Source organism: Carlito syrichta, unplaced genomic scaffold (genome assembly GCF_000164805.1).
Source record: "Carlito syrichta isolate Samal-C Ts95f unplaced genomic scaffold, Tarsius_syrichta-2.0.1 Scaffold115961, whole genome shotgun sequence".
NCBI classification, from domain to species: domain Eukaryota; kingdom Metazoa; phylum Chordata; class Mammalia; order Primates; family Tarsiidae; genus Carlito; species Carlito syrichta.
Genome location: NW_007060057.1, coordinates 125,385 through 139,561, shown reverse-complemented (window position 1 = coordinate 139,561; position 14,177 = coordinate 125,385). Strand labels below are relative to the sequence as shown.

General features: G+C 49.2%; 1 protein-coding gene across 2 annotated transcripts in view; it reads left to right on the top strand.

The window, feature by feature from the left end:
- PIGZ (phosphatidylinositol glycan anchor biosynthesis class Z) overlaps positions 1 to 14,177 on the top strand; it is a 22,687-nt gene that overhangs the window by 2,685 nt on the left and 5,825 nt on the right. The window contains exons 1-2 of one of the 2 annotated variants that reach the window (XM_008074132.2): positions 5,763 to 5,842; positions 12,838 to 13,048. In XM_008074132.2, coding sequence (XP_008072323.1) covers positions 5,840 to 5,842; positions 12,838 to 13,048 — 214 coding nt within the window. In that variant the 5' untranslated portion in view covers positions 5,763 to 5,839. Of the gene's footprint in view, positions 1 to 5,762; positions 5,843 to 12,837; positions 13,049 to 14,177 lie in introns of those variants that run through there. The other variant, XM_021706802.1, reaches the window with a different exon arrangement.

Genomic DNA, 14,177 nt, shown 5'->3' with positions numbered 1-14,177 from the left:
AGTGGTTTGTGCTCGGCTGTTCCCCTGTCACGGAGATGGTCTCTCCTTGTGGCCGGCTCTACACATTCCCCCGCACACGCGCGCAGGATGCCCTGTCTGCGCGCTGTCCGGCACCACGGCCAACCCCCGTGGCCAAGGGCGTTGTCCCTTTCGCTCGCCGCCCTCCCGGGGGCTGCTGGCCATGCGGAACTTGGACTTGCTCCGGAGCAGCACCCTGGCAGATCCTCTATTTGCACGAACGAGCAGGCTCGCATCCTGATTGGGTGTAGGTGAGTAACTGCCACGCCCCTAACCGTTGGCTCCGTCCCCGGGGCGAAAGGCGAGAGGCGACCCCAAGGATGCTCCTGCAGCCTGGAGTCCGCCTGGGGAACCGCGGGGCTGGCAGCCAGCGGGTCTTGCTCTGTAGAACTCACGCACTTGTTTTGGTCAGTGCGCCACTGTGCGGCTACCTCCTCCCGGGCACCTCCTGCTCTGTCCTTGCTGGTGGGCCCGCCCGGGCTGGACTGGAAGGGCTGAGATGGATCCCAATGGAACCCAGCCCTGGAAGACCTTGGCCAGGCAGGACAGAGAAGTAACCAGACAGCTGTCAGTACATGGCCAGTGCAGAGGTCAGCACAGGAGCCTTCTGAAGCGAGATTAGGGAAGGTTTCTTGAAGGGGGTCAGAGCAGTTGAGCAACTTGGATGATGAAAGCAACCACTTATGTCGGCATTGTTTCTTCATTTCATCTTCACAAGAGCCTTGAGATATACTTTACAGAAGAGATATAAGCTGAGGGTCAGAGAAATTAAGTGCTCTTCCACCGTGAGCGAGAGACAGAGCGAGGACTTGAATTTGGTTTGATGCCACAGCTGGTCTTAACCTCCATGTTATTAGCGTCCTGGGCAAAGGAAAACAATAAACCAAGAAGCTGAGGTGAGAAACAGCACAGAAGAGTGGAGGAGACTACAGAAAAACGTTGTGTTTCTGGAGCACCAAGTTCCACTCACAAAGATGTCAGCGGAGGCTAGAGGGGACAGTGGGAGCCATGGAGGACCTTGTCAGCCACGATCAGGAATATGGACCTGTTTCTGAGGGTGGTGGGGGCCCAGAGGTTTTACATAGGGAAGTGATGCGACCTCTCACTGCAGTCAGAAGGAAGGATGCAGGTGGAGAGCGAGAGCGGAGAGGTGGGCCACATACTACTCCAGAACTTGCTTCTCCATATCTTTCTGTTTATGCACACGTGGAAAATTATTCCTGGTGTGTGACACACTGGGTAATAAAGGAGGGGGCTATTTGCAACCAGAGACAACCAACCTAGGGGCTCCAGCCAGCTGAAATCCCTGCACAGCCACTGCTAGGGCTGAGGAATCCCAGGCACATGTACCCTAGTCACTCCAGACTCAAGTGACAATGGAGGATGAACAACAGGAGCATGGCTGGGCTTGGTGGCTCAGCCTGTAATCCCAGCACTTTGGGAGGCCGAGGCGAGAGAATTGCCTGAGCCCGCGGCTTCGAGACCCGCCCAGGCAACTTGGTGAGACCTCGTCTCTATAATAAATCAAAACCTAGCCAGGCGTGGTAGTGCACGCCTGTAATTCCAGCTACTTGGAAGGTGGAGGCTGAAGGATCGCCGGGGCCCAGCGGGTACAGCCTGCGGTGGTCCGGAGCGTGCCACTGCACTCCAACCTGGGCGACAGAGTGAGACTTCGACTCAAAAAAAACCCACCAAAAAAACCAGGAGCTGGAGTCAAGGAATGATTAGAAAGCAAAGTAGTGAAAGGCACGTGAGAGGCAAAAGATGACCCCTGAGATTCTGAACCAAAAAACTGAACCAACAGTAGTTTCTTCACTGCTGCAGGAAGCATGGGGACAGGACTGATCTGAGAAAGAACTAAGTTCCGTTTGGCGACCCCTGTGTTTTAGGTGGGTGCAGAACCCAGCAGTCAGTGGAGCAGGGCTCTGGAGGCAGACAGACTGGGTCCAACTTCTAGTTTCACCAACTTGCTCGTTCTGTCACCTTGGGCAAAAAGCATGTTCATTCGTCTGTAAGACAGGGATAACTGGGTTGTTGAGAGAATAAAATAAGGTTATCCGTAAATCTGAAGCTCAGAAATGAAGCAATTTCAGAAGTCATCCAGTGGCGATTGAAACCAGGAGGATAAATGAGATGATCCAAAAAGAGCGTATATGGTAAGGAGGGAGGATGTTGACCACCAAGGGCATTGACATTTCAGGAGTGGGCAGAGGGAGAGGAACCTAAGAACAAATGGCCAAAAAGGAGGAGGAAAGCCACGAGAGCCCGGTGTCATGGAAGCCACACCCAGCAGCCACACGGGATCATCTGCCTCCTTCCTCCTTCCTAACAGAACCCAGTGTGATGAGGGTGAGACTTCTCTCTTGATGATGCCTAGGAGGAGGCAGCCCACAATCCCAGCTCCAAACTAGCAGGTGAGGCCTCTTCATATTGGGCAAAGCAAACAATGTGAGCCAAGAAGCTGAGATGAGATACAGCCCGGAAGAGAGGAGGAGACTAAAGAAAAACATGGTGTTTTTGGAACACAGAGTTCCACTTATTCCCTTGGCAGTGATTAGTTTAGGAAGGCATATCTGATGCACTTCTGTTCAATGGAACTTGATGAAAAGTCTGCTGGGGGACTTCTGGAAAAGATTTCCATGGTCTTAAAAAGGAAGTAAAGGCCAGGCTCGGTGGCTCAACCTGTAATCCCAGCACTTTGGGAGGCTGAGGTGAATGGATTGCCTGAGCCCGGGGGTTTGAAACCAGCCCAGGAAACTTGGTGAGACCTTGTCTCTACAATAAATAAAAAATTAACCAGGCGTGGTAGCACATGCCTGTAGTTCCGGCTACTTGGAAGGCTGAGGCAGAAGGATTGCTTGAGCCCAGTGGGTTGATGCTGGGGTGGCCATGAGTGTGCCACTGCACTCTTGTCTGGGTAACAGAGTGAAACTCTGACTCAAAAAAAGGAAATAAAAAAACCACAAAGAGCCAGGCATGGTGGCTCATACCTTTAATCCCAGCACTTTGGGAGGCAGAGGTGAGAGGATTGCCTGAGCTCAGAAGTTCGAGACCAGCCTGAGCAACATGGTGAGACTTTGTCTCTATAATAAATCAAAAAATTAGCCGGACTGTGACTCCAGCTACTTGGAAGGCTGAGGCAGAAGGATCACCGAGCCCAGCAGACTGAGGCTGCAGTGGCCATGAGGGTACCACTGCATTCCAACCTGGGTGACAGAGTGAGACTCCATCAAAAAAACCCACAAAGATCCTAGACTGGTAATGAAGAAAAGAAAGCATACACACACATACACACACACAAATATATTATCTCACACTCACTAGGATGGTTAGAATTAATAAGTCAGATGACAACAAGTGTTGGTCAGAACCCCAACACACTTCTAGTAGGAACGTAAAATGATATGACCATTTTGGAAAACAATTGTGGTGGCAGACCTCCAAAGACTCCAAAAGGGAAGGTACTGTGTCCAATAAGTCAAAGAAATGACCAAAGATAAGAGATATGAGCTCTATTCAGGGGATGGTAGTCCAGGAGCGGCCAGCAGGACAGGAAAAAACTGTTCCTGATTGTAAAAGACACACAGAGCATTACATAGAGTGGAGTGTGAGGTTAATTGTGAAGAGGGTATGGTCTCTAGTGTACAGGCATAGTGTGAGAAATCACTTATACATACATTGCATTATAGAAAATGGTTGTGAACTCTCTCTAGAGATGGGAGTTTTAGCAGTAAAATGAACTAAAGATAACCAAAAGTTATGGGCATTGAGCCAGACAAGCACAGACAAGTGCTGACTGCCTCAAGGAAGGTTGCATGGGAACATTCACTACGCATTAGCTGCAAGATGTGGTCAGCAGACATGGAGAACACTTCACCCAGGGCCTCAGTATGACCAGCATGCCCAAGACGGAGCCTGAGGGGAAGGGGAGATCCTGGGTTGGCCATATCCTGCTTGGGGCCATATCCAGGGTGTGCTTGTATAGTCACTGCATCTCCCTACATACCCTTGGATAGCCCTCACATTCTCAGTGTTCTTTTCCTCTGAAAATCCTCTGCAGCCAGGCATGGAGGGAGGACTGCAACCAAAGACCCCAATAGCAATATAGCTAACGGAGAATGAGGAGAATGCCAATCATGCTATAAATGAAGGCTCTCCATATATTAGGGAGTTCGTCTAACCATGCTGCAAAGGAGTCCGGAGACAGGGTTTCCATAGCTGAAAGATGCATACTGAATGCCTGCATAACCCGAGTTATATTATTGGGCAAAATCTGGGATATACACAGAGCATTCTATCTTCTTTTTTGTTGTTTTTTTGAGTTGGAGTCTCACTCTGTCGCCCAGGCTGGAGGGCAGTGGAACACTCCCAGCCACCATAGCCTCGACCTGCTGGACTCAGGTGATCCCTCTGCCTCAGCCTTCCAAGTAGCTGGAACTACAGGCATAAGTCATCACACCTGGCTAATTTTTTGATTTATTGTAGAGATGAGGTCTCGCCAAGTTGCCCGGACTGGTCTTGAACCCGTGGGCTCAGGCAATTCCCTCACCTTGGCCTCCCAAAATGCTAGGATTATAGGCGTGAGCCACTGTGCCCAGCCTGAGCATTCCATCTTAATCGGTGCACAAGTGCCATCCTGGATGGCAGTCAAAATATCTAGGGCTATGCAGTCTTGCAAGGTTATCCCTCTGCAGGAGGGTCAGTAGGCTGGACCTGAGCTTCCTTGATAAAGTCCTGATCAGAGTTGAGCTTTTGCCACAGTCTATTAGAAGAGCATTGAGCTGTTTGTCAGTCTTCTCAACGGGCATCCCTGCCACCTCCAGATTGTTCCATATCCGATGGTGGGGTAACTTGATGGGTTCCTTAACTGTCTTTTTCCCTTTTGGTCTTTATCTTTTACCCTAGTGGCACAGGCTCCCCGCTTGCACACTTTCTCTGTCTCCCCTAAGTTAGCAGCTGTGTGGGCTGCCTGAGAAACTGGTTGCCCCACCAGGGAACTCAGGATAGATACCAGCACCCTCGCACCATACCATTGCTTGGATGCCAGTTGGAGGATGGCATCTTTCATGCCAGCAGTAAAGAGCTCATTATCAGGCCAGGTGTGGTGGCTCAAGTCTGTAATTCCAGCATTTTGGGAGGCCAAGGAGAGAAGATTGCCTGAGTCCAGGGGTTTGAGACCAGCCTGGGTGACTTGGTGAGATCTCGTCTCTACAATAAATCAAAAAATTAGCCGGGCATGGTGGTGCATGCCTGTAGTTCCAGCTACTAGAAAGGCTGAGGTGGAAGGATCATCTGAGCCCAGCAGGTCGAGGCTGTGGTGGCTGTGAGTGTGCCACTGCATTCTAGCCTGGGTGACAAAGTGAGACTCCAACTAAAAAAAAAAAAACTCATTACAGGGGCCTCTGCAGTACTCAGCTTCGACGGCATGCCTCACCCCTAGCTCCCAGAGGACATCCTGCAGTTCTTCCATACTTTGCCAATGTAAAAAGAGATGAGGGGACGTCTCCCTCGTTTGGCCAGGCACCCTTGCAGCCCCCATCACCCGAGCAAGAAGGAGAGTAACCCAGTCCTCATTACTGGCAATACAGAGGCGCTGTCACAGGATGGGTTGATCTGTATGAGAAGCCAGCTTGCTCATTTCTATCCCAGTAAATATAATTCCCTCCATTCCTGGTGCCTTGTAGGCAGAGGAGCCAGCCAGTCATCGACTATCTCCCTTTCTGCCTGAAACTGTTTCCCAGCTCCACCAATTCTGCCACGATGGAATCCCATCTAGTGGTGTGTTGCTGCTTCTCTGGGGACAAGTCCTGCAGGTCCACTCATGGTGAGCATGGTTGCTCGGCTTTGATCTTGGTTGTGACTACTGACTGTGTGAAGAGAACAGGGCCCTCTATGGGCTCCTCCCAATCCTCTTCCTTCTCACCAGAACTTTCCATGGGGTTCCAAGATTTGGAGTCCCAAGATGTCTTATGATAGCTCTGACCCACTGGTGCAGCAGCTAGTAACTCTTCAAATGGGTCACTCGACAAGTCAGGGTCTCCATTTTGTCATCCCGTTCCCTTGGCGGGCTTTCAGCATCTCCACCGTTTCTACCTGGGCTAATCTAGCATCTCTATCCAGTCATAGCTCATCCTGCAACTGTCACACCCTTGGCCTCAGAGGCTACTGGGTACACAGTCAGGAGTGGCCAGCTAACTGCGGCTGCCACAGCCCAGACATCTGACCTTCGTTTAGTGGGATACACTTTGTGCAGTAATTCTTCCAGACCTTTTGGTGTTCTCGGGGCGTCCCTGTACTCACTCAGTGGGCCCCATCCATTAGGATGATCACTACTGGGCCTCACAGAGAAGTGGACGGCCACTCTTCCCTACCGCCATTTCCCCCACTGATTCTTCCTAACCCATCACTTTGATGCTCACAGGGGTTTCTTCAGCCCTGGCTCACTTGCCACATGTAGTGCCAGATCCCCAAAGACCTGAAAAGGGAAGACTAAAGAAATGCCCCAGAGGCAATGGACAAGACATGGGCTTTATTCAGGAATTTAGATACAGTAAATGTGGTCTAGGAGTAGCCAGCTGGACAGGGAAAAAAACTCCCAATTATAAAAGGCACAGATTAGCATTTTACATAGAGTGGAATGTGGGGGTAAGCATGAAAAATGTTGGGTCTCTTGTGAATAGGTCTAGTGTGAGAACGTGCTTATACGTATGTCACATACGTATGTACACAAGGTGGTTGTGTTTTCTCTCTAGAGGTGGGATTTTTAATATTATAATGAACTAAAGTATGCTGGGCGCAGTGGCTCAAGCCTGTAATCCCAGAACTTTGGAAGGCTGAGGCGAGAGGATTGCCTGAGCCTACTGGTTTCAAAACAAGCCTAAGCAACTGGTAAGACCTCTTCTCTACAATAAATCAAAAAAATTAGCCAGGTGTGGTGTTGCACACCTGTAGTTCCAGCTACTTGGAAGACTGAGGCAGAAGAATCTCTTGAGCTCAGTAGGTTGAGGCTGCAGTGGCCGTGAGTGTGCCACTACACTCCAGCCTGGACAACAGAGTGAGACTCTGACTCATATTAGAAAAAAACAAAAACTAAAGGTAACTGAAGATTATAGGCCTTGATCCAGACAGGCTGATCTGGTCTGAACCAGCTTGGGAGAGGCTAACTGCCTCAGGAAGGTGCATGAGAACATTCACTAAGCAGAACTGCGAGGTGTGGTCAGCAGGCTCAGAGCGCACTTCATCCACTGTTGGAACAATGGGCTGTGTCCTCAGCCTGACCTGCATGCCCGGCACAGAGCCTTAGGGGAAGAGACATCCCACGTTGGCCACCCCCAGGACCCCTCTCAGGCTCTAACACCCTGCTTGGGCTGTGTCCAGGGTAAGCTCATGTTGTCACTGAGTGTGTGTCATCCTCCAATAGCCTGGGCGTTTCCTCAAGTGATTAAACATAGAGTTACCATATGACCCAGCAATTCCACTCTCTGGTATATACCAAGAGAAGTGAAAACATATGTCCACACAGATACTATTGGACACAAATGTTTATAGCAGCATTATTCGTAATAGCCAAAAAATGGAAACAACTCAGATGTTCATCAACAGATGAGTGGAAACACAAAAGCTGGAATATCCATACAATAGAATATTATTTGGCCATCAAAAGGAAGTACTGATACATGCTACAAGATAGATGGACCTTAAAAACATTCTGCTTAGTGAAAGAAGCCAGCAGCAAATGACTATATACTTAATGATTCATAAAAGTATATAGTCCAGAGTAGGGAAATCTAAAGAGACTAAAAGTAGATTAGTGGTTGCCAGGGGCTGGGGTGATGGAAGGGAATAGGAGGTGGTAAATGAAAGATACGGGTTCTTTCTAAGGTGATGAAAGTGTTCTGAAATTGACTGTGGTGATGGTGCAACAATCTGTGAGCATTAAAAAGAAACCATTGGGCCAGGCACTGTGACTCATGCCTATAATCCCAGCATTTTGGGAGGCCGAGGTAAAAGGATTGCCTGAGCCCATGGGTTTGAGACCAACCAGGGCAACTTGATGAGACTTCATCTCTACAATTAAAATTTTAAAAAACTAGCTGGGCATGGTGGCATGCGCCTGTAGTTCTGGCTACTCGGATGGCTGAGGCAGAAGGATCACCTGAGCCCAGCAGGTCGAGGCTGTGGTGGCTGTGAGTGTGCCACTGTACTCCAGCCTGGGTGACAGATTGAGACCTCCCCCCTCAAAAAAAGAACCATTGACCAGGTGCAATGGCTCGCACTTGTAATCCCAGTGCACTTTGGGAGACGGAGGCAAGAGGATTGCCTGAGCCTAGGGGTTCGACATCAGCCTGAGCAACTTGGCGAAACCTCATCTCTATCAGTTAGCCGAGTGTGGTGGCATGCACGTATGGTTCTAGCTACTTGGAAGGCTGAAGCAGAAGAATTGCCTGAGCCCAGCTGGTCAAGGCTGTGGTGGCTGTGATTGTGCCATTGAGCTTCAGCCGGGGCAACAGAGTGAGACTCCGACTTACCAAAAAAAAATTGTTACAGAGAAATAGGTACTAAAAGTCATCAGGGACATTGAGAAATGAGCTCTACTTGAGCCTCCAGGAAAGACTCTCTGAACACCTAGAAGAAATTCCCCAGAGGAGCTACCACCTCTGTGACAGTCTCGCTAGTGTAAAAGCCACCAGTGGAGCTCAGTGGGATTCATAGCCACCATGACTGCAGTGGTGTCACCAGCCCCACAAAGCAGGGACTAGGTACTGAAAAGCTACTGCAGAAAAATCTCATGTCTTCACGCAGAGATAGGGCCTGTCTCATATCTGCTTTGTAAATTCTGAAACCTAATTTGCATAACCCAATTTGAAGAGAATCTACTAAATGGTGGTAGCCTTTACAGTACAGCAAAGCACTCTAAGCCAGGCGGTTGGCTCACTCCTGTAATTCCAGCACTTTGGGAGACAGCGGCAAGAGGACTGCCTGAGTCAAGGGAGTCAAGACCAACTCAGGCAACTTGGAGAGACTTCATATCTACAATTTAAAAAATTAAAAAATAAAGTTAGCCAGATGTAGTGGCACATGCCTGTGGTTCTGCTACTTGGAAGGCTGAGGCAGAAGGATCACCTGAGTCCAGCAAGTCGAGGCTACGGTGGTCATGGACGACAGAGTGAGACTCTGGCACACACACAAAAAAGACACTCTAGAAGGAGCCAGTAATAGTGGAAAGGATCCCTGTTGTCAAATGGCATGTAAATGGCAGGGTGGGGGGATGCTCAGTGGTCAATGGATTTGACAGTGAGAAAGCCCTAGAGGTTCCTGGGAGGGCAGTGTCAGTGCAGTGGTGGAAGAAGAAGCCAATTGTACTGGGCAGACTGGTGAACAAGAAGCAAGGTGTCACTGAGTGTGGTAGCTCATGCCTTTAATCCCAACTGTAACTGACACAAGCTCAGCCATTTGTTGCTTGTACACAAAATAAACAAGCACGAGATATAGTGGAAGGAAGGTGATTTTATTCCAAAAGCTGACAGATGGGGAGATGGTCAGGCTCTTGTCTTCAAGAAACCGTTTCAGATCTTTCAGCTGAGTGCCAGAGTTTAAAAACGGAAACTTGGTATGGGGGAACATGCTGAAGTAGCACTGTGTGTGTCTTGATGGTGTTATCTTGGTCAGTGGTGCTCTTGGAGGCCTGGTTGGTGTCATTTCAGCTGCAGTCAGGATATGGATCAGTTAGGTTGTTTTTTTTTTTTGAGTTGGAGTCTCACTCTGTCACCCAGACTGGAGTGCAGTGGCCGTTCCCGGCCACCGCAACCTCGACCTGCTGGGCTCCGGCAATCCTTCCGCCTCAGCCTTCCCAGTAGCCAGAATTACAGGCATGCGCTACCACGCAGAATTACAGCCATGCGCATGCCTGTGATTTATTGTAGAGATGAGGTCTCGCTGCCCAGGCGGGTCTTGAACCCACGGGCTCAGGCAATCCACTCACCTCAGCCTCCCAAAGGCGTGGGATTACAGGCTGAGCCACCGAGCCCGGCTAGTTAGGCTGTTTTAAGATTAGCCCCTGGGATATCTAAACAAGCATATGGTCAGATAAGTGTGCATGACATAAGACAGTGTGGTAAATAAGGGAGAAAAGAAGTTTCTAAAATATGTTTCAAAGTTTAAGAGTAAGAAACTTTACATTTTAAGGCTGGGATGCTCAGTTATACAATAAGGTTTAAAAAAAAAAGGAAGCCGGGCTCAGTGACTCAGCCTATAATCCCGCGCTTTGGGAGGCTGAAGTGAGTGGATTGCCTGAGTCCACGGGTTCGAGACCCGCCTGGGCAACTTGGCGAGACCTCATCTCTACAATAAATAAAAAATTAGCCAGGCGTGGTAGCGCGCACCTGTAGTTCCAGCTACTTGGAAGGCTGAGGTGGAAAGATCGCCGGAGCCCAGCAAGTCGAGGCTGTGATGACCGGGGGCGGCCACTGCACTCCAGTCTGGGCAACAGAGTGAGACTCCAACTCAAAAAAAAAAAAAAAAAGGAAGTCTGAGCAGAGGCTGCAAAACCTCTCAAGCTCTGTGAGGTCTTAGCCTCAAGAGGCACCTTGCCAGCATCGGCCAGGTCTGCTCTGTGGCTTCACTTCGTCTTGCTGTTAAGGTCTTGATGACATTATGACATTACACTCCAGAGCAATAACTAAGGTCAGGGATTAAAATATCAAAGATTGGTTTTGAATTGATAGACTGGGTGAAGAAGACCTGTTCTCACCATTTTCGGAGGTTGTCAAGCTATTTTCCTGCTCATCAAGAAGTTATTGATGGCCAGGCACGGTGACTCAAGCCTGTAATCCCAGCTCTTTGGGAGGCCGAGACGAGAGGATTGCCTGAGCCCAGGGGTTTGAGACCAGCCCAGGCAACTTTGTGAGACTTCGTCTCTACAATAAATAAATAAAAATTAGTGGGGTGTGGTGCGTACCTGTAATTCCAGCTACTTGGAAGGCTGAGGTGGTAGGATCACCTGAGCACAGAAGGTCGAGGCTGTGGTGGCCATGAGTGTGCCACTGCACTCCAGCCTGGGGGACAGAGATTCCAACTCAAAAAAAAAAAAAAAAAAAGAAGTTACTCACATATATAGGTCCATCATGCAGTGGGTTCAGAGCCTTGCCAATCTTTGAGTTGAGAAAGTCAGAATTCTCATTGTGGGGGGTTACAAAAGTTCCCATCACCTTCCACAAAGCAGCTTCCAAGGTGTGTGAAAGTTGAAGGGAGCGGCTGGAAACAATGGAGTTGGATATAATCAGGTGGAATTCACTGAAGTTCCCAAGTTTTCAGAAGTACAAGAAACAGCCAGCCATGTTGACCCGAGGATAGGAGCTGGTGATGGGATGGGGCTGAGAGACTCAGATTTGCAGAGTAACCTACTCCTACTTGCAACTGTCACTGTATAAGTCAGGGTTCTCAGAAACACAGAACCTGAAGGAAACTGTCTCTATTATTTATTATGGAAACTGGCTCACACAATTGTGGAGGCTGAGAAGTCCCATAACCTGCCAACCACAAGGTGAACCAGGAAAGCTGGGGATGTGATTCAGTCTGAATCCAAAGCCTGAGAACCAGGGGAGACTGTGGTGTAACCCTGAGTCTTGGCCCAAAGACCTGAGAACCTGGTATGGGGGAAGCGCTGGGGTAAGTCCCAGAGTCCAAAGGCCGGAGAACCAAAAGTTTCAATGTCTGAGGGCAGAAGACAGTGTCCTAGCTGAAGACAGCAAATTCAACCTTCTTCCACCTTTTTGTTCTATTCAGATCCTCACTGGATTGGACGATGCCCATCTACGCGGGTGAGGATGGGTCTTCTTCACCCAGTCTATCAACTCAAAGCCGATCTCTTCCTGAAACACGCTAATAGACCCTCCCAGAAATGTTTTATCAGCTATCTGAGCATCTCATAGCCCAGTCAAGCCGACACATAAAACTATCACAGACCCTTAACAAACATGATTAGTAAGTCACCAGGTTGTTCATCAGGGGTCTCAGTTTGTCCATCTGTAAAATGAGGATAAGGCTCACTGCCCCAGATTGTGGAAAGGATCAAATGAGATATGCATGGCAAGTGCCCAGCACTTATTGGGCACTTAGTAAAAAGCAGCTATTATATAGCCAGGTTCAGTGGCTCACACCTTTAATCCCAGCACTTTGGGAGACTGGGGTGAGAGGATTGTCTGAGCCCAGGGGTTCAAAATCAGCCTGGGCAACTTAGCGAGACCTTGTCTCTACAATTAAAAGAAAAAATAGCTGGACATGGTGGCACCTGCCTGTGGTTCCAGCTACTTGGAAGGCTGAGATGGAAGGATTGCCTGAACCCAGCAGGTCCAGGCTACAGTGGCCATGAGCATGCCAGTGCACTCCAGCCTGGACAAGAGTGAGACTCCAGCTCAAAAAAAAAAGCAGCACCGGGCTCAGTGGCTCAGCCTGTAATCCCGCACCTTTGGGAGGCTGAGTTGAGTGGATTGCCTGAGCCCGCGGTTTGAGACCCACCTAGGCAGCGAGACCTCATTTCTACAATAAATACGTGGTAGCGCATGCCTGTAATTCTGGCTACTTGGAAGGCTGAGGCGGAAGGATCGCTGGAGCCCAGCAGGTCGAGGTTGCGGTGGCCAGGAGCGGCCACTGCACTCCAGTCTGGGCGACAGAGTGAGACTCCAACTCAAAAAAAAAAAAAAGCAGCTATTATTATCTCCATCATCATCATAATTAAATGTAGATTCATTTTGCGTTTGTTCAGACAGTGGAAGACATTATCATTTACATTACAATAACTGACAAAGTTATCCTTGACAGACGCAGGTCTGTGGATCCAGAGCGTCATCTGCAGCAATGAGGAAGTCATCCCAGGCCCTTGGCCTGGTGTTTTGGCGACAATTTGATGTGAAGATGGCAGCCAGGGTGCTTTGGGGCAGCCTCAGCCTTCTCCGTGTGCTGTGGTGTCTCCTTCCGCAGACAGGCTACGTGCACCCAGATGAGTTCTTCCAGTCACCTGAGGTCATGGCAGGTAAAGCTCCCCATGTGTGGTTAAGATGAAGTACAGCAGAGTCTGTCTGAGGAGCCGGGTGGATATTTTGTGGGAGGAAGAAGTTTGTGCAGATGAGAAGTAAATCCACAAGCAAAGCAGCAGCCTCTCTGGGATAAGAACTTACAAGCGGGGATTTCACATCTCCTTCCTGAGTGGTGACACCGATCTTCGGAAATGAAAGCTGGGTTGGACTTCCCCAGTGGTTAGGAAAACTTACACAGGGCTGTGAGCTGAGATAATGAAATTTTTCTTCTGTAGGTTTAAGTAAGGGGTAGGGAACCAAGACTTGGGATATATGCTTGCTAGAACTAATCTGCTAGAGGGTGTGGGACACATCATGAGGATGCTTTTCAGGGGCCTTGAGGTTTTTCAGATGCTATGGGCATGTGGCTTCCTCCTCATGGTTCAAGATGACTGCTTGAGTCCAGCCATCAAGTCTGAAACCAGTCTTCCCAGCCAACAGAGGAGAGGGGCATGCCTTCTCTCTTTAAGGTCACATTTTGAAAGTTGTTAGGTTACACTCCCAGTGGATCCTGCAGAATGTTAGGTCAGGTCCCATGGGGGGTGTCTGGTCTGTGATCTGGTGCCATACAAAGGATGCAAAGAATTGCACAGATGTTATATGGAAAAATATAGTTTATTTAGAGAGTGAGAAAGAGAGAAGAGATTCACCTTCCCAAGGTAGAGGAAAGGGCCAAAGCTAAGAAAACATATTGGCCGTAGCTCAAAGAACACATGGCCTGGCCAGTGCTTAGCAAGGCAATGGCGAATGGCTGCTCAAAGTCAAATCCTTTTAAACCTTCCCTTTGATGGCAGAAGGTCTTTAAGGTGACTGGGTGGTGGTCTGCTCCACGTCATCACGAAGGGGCAGGTAAGCGCAGGTAGTGATCTCAGGTAGTGATTCATCAATGGGAGGCATATAGGTGGGTTAGTCACATGATTGCTACCATGCTGACAGGGTCTGACAGAAGGTCAGAAAGGGCTGATTAGGTTAACTTGTTTACAAAACAAGCTGGGGAGAGCATTGTAAAACAATAGCTACCGCCAGGCTCGGTGGCTCAGCCTGTAATCCCATGCCTTTGGGAGGCTGAGGTGAGTGGATTGCCTG